The sequence below is a fragment of the Trichomycterus rosablanca genome, chromosome 7 (assembly GCF_030014385.1).
Source record: "Trichomycterus rosablanca isolate fTriRos1 chromosome 7, fTriRos1.hap1, whole genome shotgun sequence".
NCBI classification, from domain to species: Eukaryota; Metazoa; Chordata; class Actinopteri; order Siluriformes; family Trichomycteridae; genus Trichomycterus; species Trichomycterus rosablanca.
Window position 1 is genome coordinate 30,792,637 of NC_085994.1, and position 21,972 is coordinate 30,814,608.

The window sequence follows — 21,972 nt, forward strand, 5'->3', positions numbered from 1 at the left end:
AACTTGGTCTGCATGGTCATCATCCCAGGAGGAAGCTGACGCACAAGAAAGCCCGCAAACAGTTTGCTGAAGACAAGCAGTCCAAGAACATGGATTACTGGAATGCCCTGTGGTCTGACGAGACCAAGATAAACTTGTTTGGCTCAGATGGTGTCCAGCATGTGTGGCGGCGCCCTGGTGAGAAGTACTAAGACAACTGTATCTTGCCTACAGTCAAGCATGGTGGTGGTAGCATCATGGTCTTGGGCTGCATGAGTGTTGCTGGCACTGGGGAGCTGCAGTTCATTGAGGGAAACATGAATTCCAACATGTACTGTGACATTCTGAAACAGAGCATGATCCCCTCCCTTCGAAAACTGGGCCTCATGGCAGTTTTCCAACAGGATAACGACCCCAAACACAACCTCCAAGATGACAACTGCCTTGCTGAGGAAGCTGAAGGTAAAGGTGATGGACTAAACCCAATTGAGCACCTGTGGTGCATCCTCAAGTGGAAGGTGGAGGAGTTCAAGGTGTCTAACATCCACCAACTCCGTGATGTCATCATGGAGGAGTGGAAGAGGGTTCCAGTAGCAACCTGTGCAGCTCTGGTGAATTCCATGCCCAGGAGGGTTAAGGCAGTGCTGGATAATAATGGTGGTCACACAAAATATTGACACTTTGGGCACAATTTGGACATGTTCACTGTGGGGTGTACTCACTTATGTTGCCAGCCATTTAGACATTGATGGCTGTGTGTTGAGTTATTTTCAGAAGACAGTAAATCTACACTGCTATACAAGTTGTACACTGACTACTCTAAGTTATATCCAAGTTTTATTTCTATAGTGTTGTCCCATGAAAAGATATAATAAAATATTTGCAGAAATGTGAGGGGTGTACTCACTTTTGTGATACACTGTATATATATATATATACCTATATATATATATATATATATATATATATATATATATATATATATATATATATATATATATATATATATATATATATATATATAAAAATGAATTTTTTTTAAATTGTTATTATTATTGGCGTTATTATTAATAATAGTAGTCATAATCTATTATTATTATGATTATTTGAAGTAGAAGTAGTAGTCATAGTAGTAGTATTAGTAGTATTATTATTACTTTTACTATTATTATTATTATTTGTGGTAGTAGTAGTAGTCTGTTTTTATTGGTATTATTATTATTGTTTGTAGCAGTAGTAGTAGTCTGTTATTAGTAGTAGAAGGAGGAAGAGGAGGAGTAGTTCAACGTTTTCTTGGTTGATGAAGGACGAATGTCAGTCCTCAGTGATGATTTTTTGACAACAGCTGATCTACACAAGTGGTATTAAAAACGAACTGTTTTGCTTATTATGTTAGTTAACCATATTTTAAAATTTGTCAATTTTAGAAAAAATTTATTAAATATTGATGACGTCTGAAAGTGAATGTGAGTGGAAAAGCGGCTCATTTCCCAAGTGCTTTCCCGAGACAGCCTTGGGGATTTAAACTCCCTGTGATGGGGAAAACCAACTGCACTGCATAAAAGCATTTTCACTGTGCTCGACATGCTTACTGACTGCATTTCTCTCCACCTCAGTCTTTTTAAAGCAGGGGTGTCAAACTCACGGCCCGTGGGCCAGATCCGGCCCGCCACGTCATTTTATGTGGCCCGCGAGAGCTTAAACGACTGTACGATTGTTGTGATGGTTCGAGTCGTTACAGAGACGCGCTTATAATTTAATGGGACACCTGCGCCTTTAAACGGCAACCGGTGACATCGTAGTCATGGCAACTAACTTTGACCTTCGCTGAGAAGCCATGTGACTTTTACGGCAAAAGAACGCGGGTAGTAATGTGAACAATAATAATAAATATAAATGATTATCTTTCAGTATAATACCAAAGCATTGTCTGTAAGTAGTGGCGTTTATATTCTCAGTTGTTAGTAAATGTTTAGTGAGTATATCACAGCGTTTTAGTTACAAATTTACCGTAATTAAATACAATTGTTACCGTTACTATAGCAATTAGTATCTTAACACAAAATGCTAACTCCTTAGCGCTATTTTACGTTTGGTTAAATCTCATATTGTACCAGATGTAACACTTGACTACAGCTGTGTGCTTTTACTGTATTAAGTTCTTTATTGTTTTTATTGTTTGTATTTTTACTTCATTCTGGTGCACACAGTGTATCACACAGCTGGGAAGCAAATAAAACCGACTGTATTCTGAAGGGAGCTGTCTGTCTGTCTGTCTAGCTGAGCAAGGGGGATAAACTATTAGCGAGGGCAGAACAATTGTCTTAAAATACACTGTAAAATCCTACATAAACTGCATCTTTCAAAATGCATGCTGATTTTGTGACCTGCAAAGTGACACATCCCGCCAGTAGATGATGTTAAGAAATATTTACACATAATCCCAAAATGTACAAGAAGAGAAGTAAGAAAATTAAGCAGAAAGAGGAAATTTAATGAAAATGAAAACAAGTTTGTGCTTCAGGAAGAGAAACCGGAGCGTTTCTTGTGTTATGAGGCTGTGTCTGTGGTAAAGAAGGACAATATAAATGCAGAATTTAGCCTCCAAGAAAAACAACAGACTGCAATCACAGCAGAATACGTTACAATCGGCCCTTTGAGGGCCACAATAATGCTGATGAAAATGAGTTTGACACCCCTGTTTTAAAGTGTCATAAATATATTTTTTATTGTTATAAAGCATTTAAGCATATTTATTTTGCCTTATATCTGGTAAGAATGGCATAATGATTCACACCATTGTTAGCATTCTGGTCATGTCTTTAATTACATGTACGTAATTTCAGTGTACTAGGTCATGTATAAAATTAGCGCATCAACAAGTACATTTTCACACACGATTTAGTGCACTAGTAAGCAGCCTGAGAAAATGGCAGTTTGTTTTGGATGGTATGTTACATTACCTCACTGGTTTAATTAGGTGTTGAATTGCTCTCACCACTGCTTCTAAACAGTATTTTACAATTTCACACACACACACGCACATTACGCTAGCCCACTATCACTGGGATCCCTGGTCTTAATTCCCCAGTTGTGCTATCAGCCAGTCAGGCCTTTACATACAAACATTGTCTATGTCTGTGGTGGAATAGTCGAGGCCCCCCGATGGATTGCCATCCTGTCAGAGCTGTGTTACTACATTTTGCTCACTGATCCACAGTAAACTGGACCCACTGTTACCCTGACCATGAAAAAACATTCATTGAGTCATGGTGTGTCCGATTCACTGGGCAAAACGCAGAAAAGACCCTGGACAGGTCGCCAGGGCAAACATACTCACACAAACACCTACAAACACACTCATACCTAGAGTGACTTTAGTAGCTCCAGTTAACATGACTGCATGTCTTTGGACTGTGAGAGGAAACCGGAGGACCCGGAATCAAACCCAGGACCTTTTTGCTGTGAGGCGACAGTGCTACCCATCAAGCCACTGTGCCACCCCCAGTAGTAAAACATAAAAATAAAATGAAATATAATAAAAAATTTTGTGGCCTCTCTGGTGGCGCAGCGGTAAAAACACACGCTGGAACCAGAGCTGGGATCTGGAATACATCGTATCGAGAACAACGAACAACGATTGGCCTGGTGTTCAGATATGGGTGGGATTAAGCCGGATGGGGTCTCTCTCATAACTAATGCAATTATAACCTCTCCTGGTTGATTGGTGGTGCCTGCACAGAGACGGGAAAAGAGTGCTCTCATGGTGTGTCTCTTCGTACACAGTGCTGAGCTGCACTTGTCAAAGTGTAGGTGATAAGATGAAGGGGCGTGGGTTAGCTTTGTTTTCCTCAATCAGAGCAGGGATCGGCATTGGTGGAGAGGAAGGATGATGCAATTGGACGCACTAAAAGGGAGAAAATTGCATAAATAAATAAAAACAATTATAATAACAGTTTTTGTCACAAATAAAATTATATGTATGTATATGCTATTCATTTGAATATAGGAACTTTTGGGATTCGTTTGTTAAGTTTTTTTTTCTGAAGCAGCTACGTCACACATGTTTGGTCACTAAAAAAACATATTGTCTTTAAAACAAGTTTAAAGTGACTTTTGATCATATCTGAATTCAGTCTGTGCACTTATTAGTGGGCTCTGTATTGTAGGAACAAAGAACATGAATGTGGCCTTGCTCGGGATCACTACTCATCATACTACATAGTTTCCTGTACTGTATTAGATTGTATTACTTGAGCACAGATATGTTTTTGTAAAACACAGAATAGCTATTTGGCTTCAAAGCTGGAGTAGGGTTGCATTCCTCTTGAGTCAAGGACAATTCTGAAGGGGTTTAAAGATCAACTATCAAAGGTAGCAGAAGCCTCAAAGTTCAATCTAATTACAGTTAGCCAGCAAAATCGTGTATACTGACAAGTGCCACTAATGCAGTTTGTGGTTGTTCAGAGAACCAGTAAAGCTTACTTAACCAGGCCTCGTTCCTACTGGTTTAACGGCAGAAACATAATGGCCATTAATTCCAATTAATCAGGATTTTCCAAGTTGTAGTTGTGGTTTTCAGAACCTAGAAGTAAATTTTTTTATTTGTTTTATTATAATATCCAGAGCTGGATTCTGAGTACATGGTATCGAATTCAGCTCTGCCTTACCGGTTCGAGACTGAGTGGCTGTATGAGCAACGATTGGCCGGTTGCTCAGTTGGGGGGTGGGACAAAGAACCGGATGTGGGTCTCTCTCTGTCAGAATGCGATTACGACCTCTGCCGGCTGATTAGAGGCGCCTGCACAGAGATGAGGAAGAGTGCCCTTAGGGTGTGTCTCTCCGCATGCAACGCTAGGTGGCGCCACACTCATCAATATGTGGGTGGCAAAAATGCATCCGGCTGCTGCCCATGTTTCGGAGGGGATCTCCCAGGTCGGGGCAGGGTTCGGCATAGACAGAGAGGAAGCACGATGCAAATTGAACAATTGGATGTGCTGAAAGGGGGGGAGAAAAAAAAAAAAAAAAAAAAAAAAAATTAATATATATATATATATATATACAGTGTATCACAAAAGTGAGTACACCCCTCACATTTCTGCAGATATTTAAGTATATCTTTTCATGGGACAACACTGACAAAATGACACTTTGACACAATGAAAAGTAGTCTGTGTGCAGCTTATATAACAGTGTAAATTTATTCTTCCCTCAAAATAACTCAATATACAGCCATTAATGTCTAAACCACCGGCAACAAAAGTGAGTACACCCCTTAGTGAAAGTTCCTGAAGTGTCAATATTTTGTGTGGCCACCATTATTTCCCAGAACTGCCTTAACTCTCCTGGGCATGGAGTTTACCAGAGCTTCACAGGTTGCCACTGGAATGCTTTTCCACTCCTCCATGACGACATCACGGAGCTGGCGGATATACGAGACTTTGCGCTCCTCCACCTTCCGCTTGAGGATGCCCCAAAGATGTTCTATTGGGTTTAGGTCTGGAGACATGCTTGGCCAGTCCATCACCTTTACCCTCAGCCTCTTCAATAAAGCAGTGGTCGTCTTAGAGGTGTGTTTGGGGTCATTATCATGCTGGAACACTGCCCTGCGACCCAGTTTCCGGAGGGAGGGGATCATGCTCTGCTTCAGTATTTCACAGTACATATTGGAGTTCATGTGTCTCTCAATGAAATGTAACTCCCCAACACCTGCTGCACTCATGCAGCCCCAGACCATGGCATTCCCACCACCATGCTTGACTGTAGGCATGACACACTTATCTTTGTACTCCTCACCTGATTGCTGCCACACATGCTTGAGACCATCTGAACCAAACAAATTAATCTTGGTCTCATCAGACCATAGGACATGGTTCCAGTAATCCATGTCCTTTGTTGACATGTCTTCAGCAAACTGTTTGCGGGCTTTCTTGTGTAGAGACTTCAGAAGAGGCTTCCTTCTGGGGTGACAGCCATGCAGACCAATTTGATGTAGTGTGCGGCGTATGGTCTGAGCACTGACAGGCTGACCCCCCACCTTTTCAATCTCTGCAGCAATGCTGACAGCACTCCTGCGCCTATCTTTCAAAGACAGCAGTTGGATGTGACGCTGAGCACGTGCACTCAGCTTCTTTGGACGACCAACGCGAGGTCTGTTCTGAGTGGACCCTGCTCTTTTAAAATGCTGGATGATCTTGGCCACTGTGCTGCAGCTTAGTTTCAGGGTGTTGGCAATCTTCTTGTAGCCTTGGCCATCTTCATGTAGCGCAACAATTCGTCTTTTAAGATCCTCAGAGAGTTCTTTGCCATGAGGTGCCATGTTGGAACTTTCAGTGACCAGTATGAGAGAGTGTGAGAGCTGTACTACTAAATTGAACACACCTGCTCCATATGCACACCTGAGACCTAGTAACACTAACAAATCACATGACATTTTGGAGGGAAAATGACAAGCAGTGCTCAATTTGGACATTTAGGGGTGTAGTCTCTTAGGGGTGTACTCACTTTTGTTGCCGGTGGTTTAGACATTAATGGCTGTATATTGAGTTATTTTGAGGGAAGAATAAATTTACACTGTTATATAAGCTGCACACAGACTACTTTTCATTGTGTCAAAGTGTCATTTTGTCAGTGTTGTCCCATGAAAAGATATACTTAAATATCTGCAGAAATGTGAGGGGTGTACTCACTTTTGTGATACACTGTATATATAATATTGTGCTGCACCACCAGAATCCTGAATCCATTTATCATTACTCAACACCAGAACCTAAATATAACAGTGTGTAACATTGTGCATACAATGGAATTCACTATTTAATGCCAGATTGATGTGTGTCACAGTGTCGGTGGGTCGATTCCCTGGCCGGGCAGACAGAGTTCTTTCTGTGTGGAGTTTGCATGTTCTTCCTCTGTCTGTGTAGGTTTCCACAACTTCTGATGCATTTTCCCAGCGTCGTGCCAACTTTTTAATGCCATCAGCAAAATAATTTTGTTTGTTGAGCGTGTAGCCACTGATGCACCACTTCTTTCACATCATCACATGAAAATCTTCTTCCCCTTGAAGCTTCCTTAAGAGGTCCAAAAAGGTGGAAATCAGATGGCGCTGAATCCGGACTATAAGCTCTCTCTCAGTCTCTCAGACATGACCAATTACTACTCCTCCCACCCTCACCGTTTCCAACCAAAATATAAAAGTGCAAAAACTTTTTGAAGACCCTTCGTAAAAGGGGTGGGGGAGGGAATACAGTGGCTTTATGGATGTTTACCACTGCAAAACAACAAGATAAAAAAGTTTGTTTTAAATTAAGCACAATATTCTATTATTCTACATTCTGCATGGATTCTATTTTGTAACAATTGTGCATGTGACGGCCATGGATATACAGTAATCAGCCATAACATTAAAACCACCTCCTTGTTTCTACACTCACTGTCCATTTTATCAGCTCCACTTATCATATAGAAGCACTTTGTAGCTCTACAATTACTGAATGTAGTCCTTCTATTTCTCTACATACCTTTTTAGCCTGCTTTCACCCTGTTCTTCAATGGTCAGGACACCCACAGGACCACTACAGAGCAGGTATTATTTGGGTGTTGGATGATTCTCAGCACTGCACTGACATGGTGGTGGTGTGTTAGTGTGTGTTGTGCTGGTATGAGTGGATCAGACACGGCAGCACAGCTGGAGTTTTTAAAAACCGTGTCCATTCACTGTCCACTCTATTAGACACTCTTACCTAGTTGGTCCACCTTGTAGATGTAAAGTCAGAGACGATCTATTGCTGCTGTTTGAGTTGCTCATCTTCTAGACCTTCATCAGTGGTCACAGCACTCTTTTCATGGGGCGTGTCAGCAGTGACAGTGAGGTGTTTAAAAACTCCATCAGCGCTGCTGTGTCTGATCCACTTATACCAGCACAACACACACTAACACACCACCACCATGTCAGTGTTACTGCAGTGCTGAGAATGATCAACCGCCCAAATAATACCTGCTCTGTGGTGGTCCTGGGAGAGTCCTGACCATTGAAGAACAGGATAAAAAGGGGCTAACAAAGCATGCAGAGAAACAGGTGGACTACATTCATTAATTGTAGAACTACAAAGTGCTTCCAAATGATAAGTGGAGCTGATAAAATGGACAATGTGTGTAAAAACAAGGAGGTGGTTTTAAGGTGATGGCTAATCAATATATATTAAATATTTCGCTCATGGTATTTGTTCATAGTTTACTTGTTGAATGCAGCAGATACTTTGATAAGGGCCAAATCATTATGACCTGACTTATAGCTTGATTTGTCACCTATTTAACAAAGGTTGCTCTCAGACAACTGGGTTAGGTACCCACCAACAGTGGTTCACAGAGAGACAGGCCACAACCTGTCAACAGGATGTTGGGTAGCCAATGACGGCTATGGTTTCTGTTACAGACCACCAAAGAACTACTTTGGTCAAAATTACACATCATTTTAATACTGGTGGAGAGGTCAATGTGTCCAACACACAGTGCATCAGACACATTTCCGAAGTTTGGCAGCTTAAAAGTAAAAAAATATGCAAAACGGTTCCAGATTAGGTGTAAAAAGCTAATCTTTACCACGTCTGATTTAGCTAGAAACCAGAGCCATGGCGAATGTGCATTAGGAGTCATCCATCTGAGCTTTAGGCTTTGTGTTTCCTCGATTTAACACCTAGCTTGGTTGAGCTGAACAGCTAATTACTAAAGCCATTCGAGTGCTCGGTCAGGTATGTTGGAGCTTTAGCTTGTTGATGCGTGACTTCATAACTTCAGCTGCAGAAAGATTTACCATGAGCAAGTGGGTACACGACGACTCTAATCTGTTTATCTGCTTGTTTCGCTTCTTCAGCTCTGACTCACGTGTACAAAAATATCTGATCATCACATAGGGAAGAAGCAAAAACCACAAGAATCAAATCTTCGTCTGTTCCTCTGCTGTTTCTGTGAGCACCGCAGTGGTCGATGATCATTTGTTGCCGTCAGCTTTGCGTGCCTTATAGCTTCTAAATGTCTGCGCAGTGTGGCGCTTCTTTAAAACTTCAGCACCACTGTGATGCAGACGGAAGCGGGTCTTGGAATGTTTGTGTGGATCAGCTGCTGGTGGTTTATGATCTTGATAATTTGAGTTGCTTTTTATGGTGTGGAATGTCTAACAGTCATGCTCAGTATGATCTGGCCTGGAGGGATATGTGTGAGTGTGTGTGTATGTGTGTGTGTAATCATGTGAGAAATGCCTGACTCTGTGTCTGTGTGTATGTGTTTCTATGTAAGCATAACTGTGTGCTTGTGTATGTATATATAGTAGCTTGTTCATGTGTCTCAATGCCGCTAGGTATATTTTAGACGTGTGTTGATAACCGTTGTTTGTAATGTATTGAAACATTCAACATGCACAGCATTGTTATGGGCACATTGGAATGTCCCCTTGGTGGGCAGCATTTTTAGACAGAGTACTCGCCCAATAGACATGTTTATACATATTTGTATTAACCCACAAGGCCCTGTTTAAATTGGTATCAACCCTTATGAGTGATCCAATCACAAGTGGACAGCAGAGATGGATATTTGTATTTACAATTAACCAGGCATTTGCATATTTTCCCCTCTACAGTGCATAATATCATAAAATAATTCAAGGAATCTGTAGGAATTTCAGTGTATGAAGGGCAAGGGCACAAGCCTAGGCATAGCACTCGTGATTTCCGATCCCTCAGACAGCACTGCATCAAAAACCGTCTTTTATCAATAGCTGATATAACCACATAGGTAAGGCCCTACCTAATTTACGGCCGTGAGAATCGCGCCACGGACCGTGAAATGAACCGTTTCCCATGTCATGTGCAATTTGCTGTGAAACTCAGCAAATTAACATTTTTCATTCGCGTAGCATTGAAGTGCCTTACGGTTACTGGTTAATTTGCACTATGAGGTGGTCCTAGTGTAACTGAGCGTCTTTATAGTTTGCTGAGTTTATAAAGTAAGAGATAAACTGTACATAGACAAACTATTGGGAACATAGGATTTTACTCACTACTTGTTCTTTTGAGGTGCAGCTCAGACTACACAGAGATGATCACACGTGTAGAGAAGCACACTTTTCCATTGATTATAGAATCCCTAAAGGGACAAAATGCACTCAGTATGTAAACACATCCATCAAACAATGATGTATAGTCAAACTGTTAAGGATGTCGAAATCTACAGCAGCTAAAAACACTACTCTAGCAATTGAGTTTGGAAAACTCTCAACCAACTTTGTGGATGCAGGGATTGGGGGGGGGGGGGTCAAAACAGGGACGAAAACAGTCAAACATTAAGCCTTGTACTGTTGCTGGAAGGTAGGCTGTGCTGATTATTGTTCTGTTCTTCCATTTATTCTATCATTCAATTTATGGGTGTATTTTAATGACTGACGTGAAATGTGGCACTTTTTCTCAAAAATCTGTGAAATCTGTGATTCGTAAAAAGGTTCGTAAAATTAAGCACATTTTCCTGTGAATTTAGTAGGGCCCTACTCGTTTAAGAAATTACTTTGGCAAATCTTTGGCAAACACTACAATACAGAGTTACATTCACAAATACCACTAAAACTTTACTCTGCAAAAACCATGGTGGCTACCATGGCTGCCAAACTAACAAAAGTGGCATTCATTACCTTTATCTTGGTCCCAGTCGCAGTGGGTTTGACACCACCCAGAGACAATGGCCACAAGACAGGAATACGCATTTGACAGGGTACCAATCAATCCCAATGCAGCTCACACTCACATTTACTCACATTTACTGCTGATTATCAAGACATTTCTGGTTTGGTTTAGTTAAGGTTTGTTTCAGCTTGAAACTTTGCAGGGCATTGGACCTTCAGGGCTGATGTTAAATAACTGGAGTAGACAGTCTAACTTCTGCAGGTTTGTTTTGTGAGGGTGAAGGAAAACAAACTGCCCAGAGAAATCCCACACAGGCACCTGCAAAAACTTAAGAACATGCAATTATGCACACCAAACCCAGGCACAGATATGATTGATTTTGTGTGTGAGAAAGGGGGAATGGTCGAAGCCCTGGGATGGAATGGCACCCTGTCCAGGGTATTCCTGCCACGCCGTGGACAGCCGTGACCCTGACCAGGATAAAATTGTTAATGAAAGCTAATTGAAATGAAATTGTATTGGGATTTTTTTTTGCCTCACGCTTATCACTCATACTTCATCACAGCACTTAAGGTTAGACACTCTAATCTGCACTATCATTACCATCACAAGTGTTCTTGGAACATTTTGTTAAACATCTATTAATAAATTAATGAATCTCATTAGGCTGAGGAGATCAGATCATACTGAGTGCCTTTTATAGCTGATCTAAATATAGTAATACAACTGTTACTTTTGTCTGTACTTGTTGTTCAGAGAGAGGTAGCTCCAAGCTCATGATTTATAGTGGATGTAAAAAGTCTACACACCCCTGTTACAATGCCAGGTTTTGTGTTAGGAAAATATCAGACCTACATGTATCATTTCAGAACTTCTTCCGCCTTGAATGTGACCTAATAATGTGTACAGTTCAATGGAAAAACAATCTGAAGTCACTATTTATGTAGCTGCATAAATATGCACACCCTTAGACTACAACCCCAAATCAGAAAAAGTTGGAACAGTATGGAAAATACAAATAAAATAAAAATGCAGTGTTCCTTACATTTTGACTTGTATTTGATTGAACTTTGATGCAGACAGGATGAACCTGAGATATTTCATGTTTTATCTGCTCAACTTTGTTTATTAATTTATTAATAAACATCCATTTCTGCTTTTTAGGCCTGCAACACATTCCAAAAAAAGTTGGGACATGGGCAATTTAGAGCTAGTAATGAAGTGAAAAAACTCAATAATGATGTGATTCTAAACAGGTGATGTCAGCAGGTGATTGTAATCGTGGTTTGGTACAAAAGCAGCATCCAGGAAAGGCTGAGTCTTTAATGAGCAAAGATGATCACAGGATCTCCAGTTTGTCAACAAATGTGTGAGAAAATTATAGAAATGTTTAAAAACAATGTACCTCAAAGAAAGATTGGAAGGGATTTGCATATTTCTCCCTCTACAGTGCATAATATCATTAAACAATTCAAGGAATCGGGAGGAATTCCAGTGCGTAAAGGCCAAGGGCGCAAGCTTATGCTGAACACCCGTGATCTTCGATTCCTTAGACGGCACTGCATCAAGAACTGCCACTCAACAATAGCTGATATAACCACATGGGTGAGGGATTACTTTGGCAAACCTTTGTCAAGCACTACAATACAGAGTTACATGCACAAATGCCACTTAAAACTTTACTGTGCAAAGAAGAAGCCTTATGTTAACCATGTCTAGAAGCGGTGTCGACTTCTCTGGGCTCTGAGGCATCAAGGATGGACCATCACACAGTGGAAACGTGTACTGCGGTCAGATGAATCAGCATTCCAGGTCTTTTTTTGAAAAAAATGGATACTGTGGGCTCCAGACCAAAGACGAAAAGGCCATCCAGACTGTTATTAGCAACAAGTCCAAAAGCCAGGGTCTGTCATGGTATTGGGCTGTGTCAGTGCCCTTGTCAAAGGTCATTTACACTTCTGTGATGGCAGCATTAATGTAGAAAAGCACATTGAGATCTTAGAGCAACATGTGCTGCCTTCAAGACGTCATCTTTTCCAGGGACGTCCATGCATTTTTCAACAAGACAATGCAAAACCACATGCTGCACACATTACACAGGCATGGCATAAAGAGTAAGGGCACAAGTCTAAGCTGAACACCCGTGATCCCTGATCGTTCAAACGGCACTGCATCAAGAACTGTCTTATTAATAGCTAATATAACCACATGAGCAAGGGATTACTTTGTTCTCTGGGCTCTGAGGTCCTGACCTGTCCCCAATAGAGAATGTGTGGAGAATCTTTAAACAAATGTGTCAACAACAACCCTGCACTGTTGCACATCTTAAAAAGTGTTTGCAGAAATAATGGGACAAAATTGAACCTGAAACACTAAACCGCTTGGTATCATCAGTGCCAAAACGTCTTTTAAATGTTGTTAGAAGGAATGTTGCTGGCATGAAGTACATGAATGGAGGTTTATTAACAAATGAAATGAAGTTGACCAGACAAAACATAAAATATCTTGGGTTCATCCTGTCTGTTATGAAAAAAAGTCAAAGTAAATGTAAGTAAACTCTGTGTTATTTTTTAGTTGCATTTTCTATAGTCCCAACTTTTTCTTATTTGGTGTCGTAAGTTTTTATTTTCCCCTTTAAGTGATTTCAGTTTGTTTTTTAATTGAATTTTGCACAGATTATAGGCCACATTAATAGTAGAAATAAATCTGAAATTATTTATCTTGGAGTAATTTTTTAACATCACAAAAACCAGGTATTTTAACAGGGGTGTGTAGACTTTTTATACCCACTGTGTTTGGTTTGGGCTTTTTAATTAATTGCTTAATGGCTTTAAAATTGTTCTCCTTAGCAGTTCTGTCCAAATGATTAATATCGACTAAACATTCAATGGCTTATCTTAATATCATCTCGGACACTGGGAGTGCATGATTTAGAGTTCATTAATATAATGAATGCTCTCAAGTAGTGCAGCGGTCTATTATGCTAGCCCACCACCATTGAGAGCTTTGAATCTCAGTGGTGCTATCGGCTGGCTGGAACTGGCACCCTGCCTAGTGTCAGTGTTTCCGAGTGGAACAGAAACTATCGCGACCCCGACTAGGATAAAACAATAGATAAACATGAAATAAAATGAGAAATTAAATGAAATTTAATAAATAGAAAATCCATAAACAAAGAAAAAAATCAGCCTGATGAGAATCACATTCAACAGCATTGCCACATTCAGTGAAATAATATTCACACTACTGATGTTACATGCTAATGTGCATCCTTGACCACCTCCCAGTGTAATTTTAATAAACGGTTTTGAAACACATTCAGTCTTGTTTACACCTGTGATTATTGCTGACTGCTTGTGATTGAATCATCAAAGACACACCCTAAAGCCAGTTTTACGTGGGCCTAGGATACACAAGTGTGTGTGAGACACAGAAGCACTATAGTAGGGCTTACCGGGGGTGTTGGTCCCTGAGAAGCTGGACCCCCGTGGTGCATTATGAGTGGGCTGTTAGTGGTACAGCAGCCTCAGCACCTCCAGGCCTGAATAAAATATTACTGCAATGTCCAAACACGGCTTGTTTTACAGCATCAAACTCCTCAGGCAAGACACATTCCAATTTCAGTGTGCAATTGCTTACCAGCCCTGACACTCGCCTGCACACCAGGTCTGAGAATATATGGATGTAGCAGCAAAATGTAGTTAAAGAGAAAAGAAAAGCAGTTGGAGATAGAACTAGCGATCTAATGCACTTCATGTTTTGCTGTTATCTCTGTCATTATGATATGCTGCTAGTTGATTTGTTCCAATTATTACATTTGGATTGTCTTAGAGATATCTAGTAGTGCTGTTGGGTGGTTGGGCATCTACAAACTAACGTAATTGGCATCTACATACTGACGTGATTGGCATCTACATACTGACATGGGCTATGTGATGCATTGGAGTCCTGTTGTGGGTGTGTTACTGCATTGTGCCCAGTAATTCTGGGAAAACTGGGCATCCACATACTGACATGATTGGCTTAGGGGGGTGGGCCCTGTGATTAATTGGCTTTCTGTTTGGGGTGTGTTGCTATATTGTGCCCAGTAATTCTGGGAATACTGATCCCAACATGACTGGTGGTAACACTGGTGGTAAAACACAAAAATTAAATGCAGTAAGGCCGCTCAGGTGGCGCAGCGGTAAAAACACACACTGTTCACCAGAGCTGGGATCTCGAATACATCGTATCGAATCTCGGCTCTGCCTGCCCGATTGGCCTGTTGTTCAGATAGGGGCGGGATTAAGTCGAATGGGGACTCTCTTTCAGACAAGTGTGATTACGACCTCTGCTGGCTGGTTGGTGGCGCCTGCACGGAGATGGGAAAGGAGTGCGGTAGAGGGTGTGGCTCTCCGGACACAGCGCTGTACTGCACTGCACTCGTCAAGTGTAGGCGATAAGATGTTCGATTGCTGTGCACGTGTCGGAGGGGGCGTGGAGCAGCCTCGTCCTTCCCAATCAGGATGAATGCGGGGCAGAAATTGGATGCGCTGAAGTGGGAGAAAAAGGGGGAAAAAATTTAATGAAGTAAATAATATTTATATTTATGAAATTTATTAGCCATGACTTACTAACGTTGCTGTATGCAATGGAATAAATTAAGGGCCCAACAGTCCCAGTGGTAATAGTGTGGCTTTAACCAGCAACCTTTTGATTACTAGTTCAGTACCTTAACTGCTGAGATCGAACACCTTACAAAAGCAATGTTTTATTAATTACCTTTAGATTAGATACATTTTTCATTCATTTTTATTACCGTTTTATCCTGGTTAGGGTTGCGGCGGCTCAGGTTTTATCAGGAAACACTGGGCGCAAGACAGGAATACCATGGACAAGGCGCCAATTCATCGTAAGACTTCAGCCTTCAAGCCAACCCCCAGGCGTAGCCCATGATGTCTGTGTAGATGCCCACCTGACCAATAGAACTGCTGAGATTCAAACCCAGGTCTCATTGGTGGTTGACTAGTGTAATACGCCACTGCACGATCCAAGCACCTTGGATCTATTTTAATACAAGAATTGTATGTAATTGTAATAAATAGAATGGCAAATAATGTGGATAAGCTCAAATAACTGCAGCTGGACATTTGATGTCTGATGTGTGTATGGTTTGAATGTTAGTGTTAATGTGTTGAGGATACAGTTGCAATCAGAAATATTCAACCCTCCTCACTAACTAGTCTCATTAAACAGAGAAAAAATAATTATTGATATTATATTTTGTGTTGAAATGAAGAACATCTAGTTCTCTTGACAAATGTCTATGTGCACCATTATTAAACCCCCAGCCTCAGTGTTGGTGGAACAGCTTTTTGCCTTGTTAACCTCTAATAAGCACCTTCAGTAAGTGCTTCTGACACCTCTTCAGACACCCTCTTGCTTCTGACACCCCTGTTGTAGAATCTTTGCCCATTTTCTCATGCAAAGCTTCCCTCTCATTGACGTTTGATAGCTTTTGTGCTGCATCTGCTTTCCTAAATCCCACCAATGATTTTCTATGGGGTTTTAAATCAGCCACTCCTAGATAATCCAGGACTGATTCCTTAACCAAGCTTGGGTTGACATGGAAGTGTGCTTGGTACAGTTTCACCACCAAAGGCATAACATTCCTCCACAAAATGCCTTGGTGGTTCTGTGAATTAATGATGCCAGTCACATGGTCAAGATAGCCTGTTTATTAGAATTACTGTAGCAGAAAAACATCCCCACATCATCACTGATCCATGTCTGTTCTTAATAGCTCTTCTTGTTATAAGCTTAGCCTTTCTTGGGCCAGATGAACCTCTGATCTATATGGCCAGACAATTCCACTTTTGTGTTCCAGAACTATCCAAATTCCACTGGCGTATTCCAGTGCTTCTTGGTCTAGCGGGGTGTGTGTGTAGTGGAGTGCAGACACAAAGCCCTTGTTTATTAAGTGACCTCAATTTTGTAGGGTTTTTTGTCGTTCTGATAACATTATCGACATATGGCTGCGAATCGCTGGATGGCTGCTTGTCGTAGATGGTTACTTTCCTATCCCCACATCCCTAACCCGTGGCTCGTTGTGTGACTATGTTATGTTCTTATGTTTACATGTGCTTGTGTGCTCCTCAGGGAGCACAATCTGGTTGCTGGTTTTTTTTTATCTCCTACTCTCCCAATGTGTTACCATTTCTTGTCTAACGATGTAAATTTCCCCATTGTGGGACTAATAAAGGATTATCTTATCTTATCTTATTAAAATGTTGGGATTTATCTCATGGCCTGGCTGGTTTACTACTGCATGTAAGTTTTAAAAAATTCTGGTCGCCTCTCAGGTGGCGCAGCTGTAAAACACGCCAGCACACCAGAGCTGGGATTTCGAATACATCGTATCGAATCTCAGCTCTGCCATCTGGCTGGGCTGGGCGGCTGCATGAACAACGATTGGCTGTTGTTCATAAGGTAGGATAAGCCAGTTAGGGACTTTTCATAACTGAGTGAATTATGACCACTGCTGGCTGGTTGTTGACGTCTGCACAAAGTCGGGGAATAGTGCTGATCAGGGTGTGGCTCTCCGTGCACAAAGCTGATTAGCATATTAACTCACCTCGTGCAGGTGAAAAAATGCAGTCGGCTACTGAACGTGTGTCAGTCTCGCTCTCCTCAGTCAGGGCTGGGGTCAATTCTGGTCAATACTCTCAGAGCTTGAAGTTATATATCCTTATTTGTGGGCCAAATCCAACTGTATGTATCCACATACAACTGTACATGTCATTGTCTGACATGTTTATGTTTATATCTTTAACCTCTGTGTTTGTGTGTGTCTCTGTAGGTGTTTCTTCATGCGAATGGTACAGGTGCTCTGTATGAATCTGTAGAAGTGGATACCCAAAGTCCCATCAACGCTGACCTGCTGCTGGACTCCACCGGCCACAGTGTTTATGTCATGACAGAGAGAAAGGTGTGTTTAGCAAAATACTTACACACACACACATACACACACACTCCAATTATGAGAAATGACACAAGGTAAAAATAAGATTAATTATTGGAACATTTTCCAGTGTGCTGTGGTATTGAATATCAGACGCCGTGTTAGTAGTGTGTACATGCTACAGTAATATTTGAGTACACTGTTGACTAGAGGTAAATGTAATTGTTAGGACACCACAGGTATTTTTTAATAATATGTAGAACAAATCAGTGTGACAAGTGTTCTTTGGTTGGAATGTAATACAAAGTAAAAACATGGACAAAGAAAACAAACTGAATACTATATTAAACTGAAACTACATCCCAGCATGCTCTCTGCTCTGTATAACTTCACCTTAAATCCCCTAAGTGCTCTGTCAGTCCTCTATAGCTCTAATTATATCCTCTCAATCGAAAGTCAACTTTATGTAAATGTTGTGCACCTAAATGAAGCTAATGACATTGAGAGGGTGGCACAATGGCTCCAGGGATTAATTCTGAGCTCAAGTTACTGTCTGGTTTTTCTTTGTGCCTGTGTGTGTTTCCTCTGCGTACCCCACTGCCAAAAGCCGTAACCATATTCCATGTTCCAGCACCATGTTTACTAAATATAAATTAAGGAATAAAATTAGTTATTGAAGTGGTTACAACAGTCAAAGTTGCTTAGCAACTGGAAAATAGTGAATAGACTAACAATGTTAAGTATTTTAGCTAAAGTAAATTATTATTTAAATATCTAACACTATACTGTAATTAAACTTGGCATTAAACACAAGCTGGAGCTGCATGGTGGCATAGCTACCTTTGTTCATGTATCTCGGATTAAGCCTTGCCTCACATTGTATCCCATTCTTATGGAAGATCCTGTCAAGATCTGTCAGATTGGGTGGCGAATGTGTCTGTGAACTGTCATCTTCAGCTTTCTCCACTGATGAGATTTAAATCTGGGCTTTGGCTGGGCAACTTAAAGACACACAGAGACCTGCTCTGTTTTGGCTGTATTCTTTGGGTTGTTGTTTTGAATGCTGACCTGTTGCCCCAGTCTGCATTTGCAAGCACACTGGAAAAATTTTTCCCTTAACTCTTGCTAGTCTCCCTGTCCCTGCCACTGAGAAGCATCCCTATAGCATGATGCTGCCACCACCATGTTTCACTGTAATGATGGCAATAACTAGGTAATGTGCAGTGCCTGTTTTTGTCTAGTGACCATACGTCCTCTTTTTCTCTGACATGTCCTCTTTTTGGGACCTAAGAAAGCGTCCACTCGATATTAATAAATCACCAGAAATGTCCAGGATTCGGCTCTTCTAGTCTGCACTCGCTATGTAGTGTGTTTTTTTCATTTATTTCACCTTTGTGTTAGGGTCTTTTTAGGAGTTTTTGCATTTCACCACAACAGCTGCAGATCAATGGACTGCACATCTGTTTTGTTAAAAAAAGCCTTTCCCCTGATTCTGAAACCGTGAAAATTTTCACACGTGTATACTAACACACAGGCTCTTGCCAACACCGTGATGGCACTGCATTCTGTTGAATTGCTCAGCAAGCACTAGAAGACACACCCTACTGTGGGGTTTCTACTGATGAGTGCAAGTAAATTAAAGCAAATTTAATTCAAGTTAAAAACACTTCAAATAAGTCTGCATAAGCTGATACGATTGCGCAATACATCAAAGAAACTTAAAATAAAGGGATTTTTATTTATAGCTGTTAATTCGTGGTTTTTATTGTTTAGGGCTAAACACTGAATGAAAAGAAATAAGATTATCTGGCCATGAAGGCATTTGTTAGCTGTCTTGTTAAATAGTAGCTGTATATGTATTAAAGTTCAATAACATAGTTGGATGGTGCCCCCCCCCCCCCCCCCCCCCACACACACACACAATTTAATCTTATTAGACTGAAGAATCATTTTCTATGTGATTCCAGAGTCCTTCACGTGCTGTTTAACACCAAGCAGCCTTCTTGTGTATTTCACTTAACAGTGGCTTTTGCATTGCCACTCTGCCTGATTTATAACTTGCTGCAGAGATAATTGTCCATCCAACACGTTCTTCCTTCTCTGCATAAGACGTTTCAAGCACTGCAAGATCACTGAAGTCTGTAACTGTAAGCCTCCGCTGGCTGCTCAACCGCACATGCAGAGATGGTGAATAATGGAGATCAGTGCATGACTTTCCATACACAATACTGCTCTGTGTGAACCCGCCTCGAGCGGCATGGTGGCTCAGTGGGTAGCACTGTCGCCTCACAGCAAGAAGGTCCTGGGTTCGATCCTCAGGTGGGGCAGTCCGGGTCCTTTCTGTGTGGAGTTTGCATGTTCTCCCCGTGTCTGCGTAGATTTCCTGCCACAGTCCAAAGACATTGCCCATGACTGTGTCTGACATTAAACTTGTGAACCTGTAACTATCGTTTCTGTTATGAATGTAACCAAAGTGTGTAAAACATGACGTTAAAATGTTAATAAATAAATAAACCCGCCTCAGTGAGGACAGATACAACCTGGTACTTTGATATGACTTGATTGGGAGACAAAAGGGAAAATGTATAAATAGAATTAAAAAGAAAAAGAAAAAGAAAGGTGCTGTAAGTGTATTAATGTGTGTCTGTGTGTGTTTTTCAGGTATCACGGCTGCCGGTAGCCCAATGTGAGAGCCACTTAGACTGTCACTCCTGTCTCTCAGTTAGAGACCCTTACTGTGGGTGGTGCTCACTGGAGGGCAGGTCTGTATTTCTTTACTTCTTTCATACCTTCTCTTTTTGAAACTCATTGTTGCAGGCTGTTTTTGCACTTTATCCTGTAGTTTAAAGTAGTTTTACATACAAACCTTTTTAATCATAATTTATATATAATAATTTAAGTTGTCTATCATTTGTTGGCTTATGTTTTCTTGTTTCCAGCTAGTTCACACAATACAAAGATAGTGACATAAAAATTATAATTTTTAGTTGTTTTTCCTCTCAATTCTTTAAAAGTGTCATGTGTTATGACTAGAGACTTTGGGTGGTGCAGGGATATCGCAACACTTCACTACGTAGGCACTAAGGGTTTTGGTAACAACAAGTTAATACATGAAGTTAGTATAGTGTCACTGTTTTGTGGTTAAATGCTGCACTCTGTTGCAATGTTTCAACCTGTAAAGCACAAGCACCTCTTAAGGTTGGATGTGAGGTGGTTCAATATTTAGAATCAAACATACAACGATCAGCCACAACATTAAAACCACCCCCTTGTTTCTACACTCACTGTCCATTTTATCAGCTCCTCTTACCATATAGATGCACTTTGTAGTTCTACAATTACTGACTGTAGTCCATCGGTTTCTCTGCATGCTTTGTTAGCCCCCTTTTCATGCTGTTCTTCAATGGTCAGGACCACCACAGAGCAGGTATTATTTAGGTGGTGGATCATTCTCAGCACTGCAGTGACACTGACATGGTGGTGGTGTGTTAGTGTGTGTTGTGCTGGTATTAGTGGATCAGACACAGCAGCGCTGCTTGTCATGTGCCGTGCTGAGAATGATCCATCACCCAAATAATACCTGCTCTGTAGTGGTCCTGGGAGAGTCCTGACCATTGAAGAACAGCATGAAAGGGGGCTAACAAAGCATGCAGAGAAACAGACGGACTACGGTCAGTAATTGTAGAACTACAAAGTGCTTCTATATGGTAAGTGGAGCTGATAAAATGGAAAGTGAGTGTCGAAACAAGGAGGTGGTTTTAATGTTATGGCTGGTCGGTGTTGCTGTCAACAGTTTATGCAGGAAAGTGTAAATGGTCAAAAGTTCAATAAATAATTGCTAATAGCACTTAGATGGTGCAGCGGTTTAATACACTAGCCCACCACTGCTGAGATCAAATCTCTCTTTAAATCTCAGTTGTGCTATCGATCAACTGGGCATTTACACAGACAAGACTGGCTATATTTAAGGGGAGGGAATGACTGAAGACCTGCAATGGATTAGCGCCCTGTTCAGAATATTCCTGCCTTGCGTCCAGTGTTTCCCAGTGGAACCGCGCCCACTGTGAAACTTAACAGGATAAAGCAGTCGATGAAAATGAATGAACGAATAAAATAGTATTGGTTTAGTGTTTAACATTATATTATATTTAATTTTTTAATTCTTGCATTATTCTCTTATTTTTAGTTTTTTAGTAACTTGTCCACTATTGATTATAAGATTTATTATATTTAGCTGGAGGAATGGATGTTGGAGAAATTTGTAAATACATTTACTTTGTCTTGCGTTTTTTTTTACTGGTCAGGTCATAAATGGGCTTTCTTTTAAATCAGGAATTAAAATTATGTTTTCAAAAACAACACACACACACATGGACACACTTG

At 40.9% G+C, this 21,972-nt stretch overlaps 1 protein-coding gene across 1 annotated transcript in view; it reads left to right on the plus strand.

Annotated features, from left to right (window-relative positions):
• plxnb3 (plexin B3) overlaps positions 1–21,972 on the plus strand; it is a 183,392-nt gene that overhangs the window by 71,030 nt on the left and 90,390 nt on the right. The window contains exons 4-5 of the mRNA XM_062999217.1: positions 17,488–17,616; positions 20,251–20,351. Coding sequence (XP_062855287.1) covers positions 17,488–17,616; positions 20,251–20,351 — 230 coding nt within the window. The remainder of the gene's footprint in view (positions 1–17,487; positions 17,617–20,250; positions 20,352–21,972) is intronic.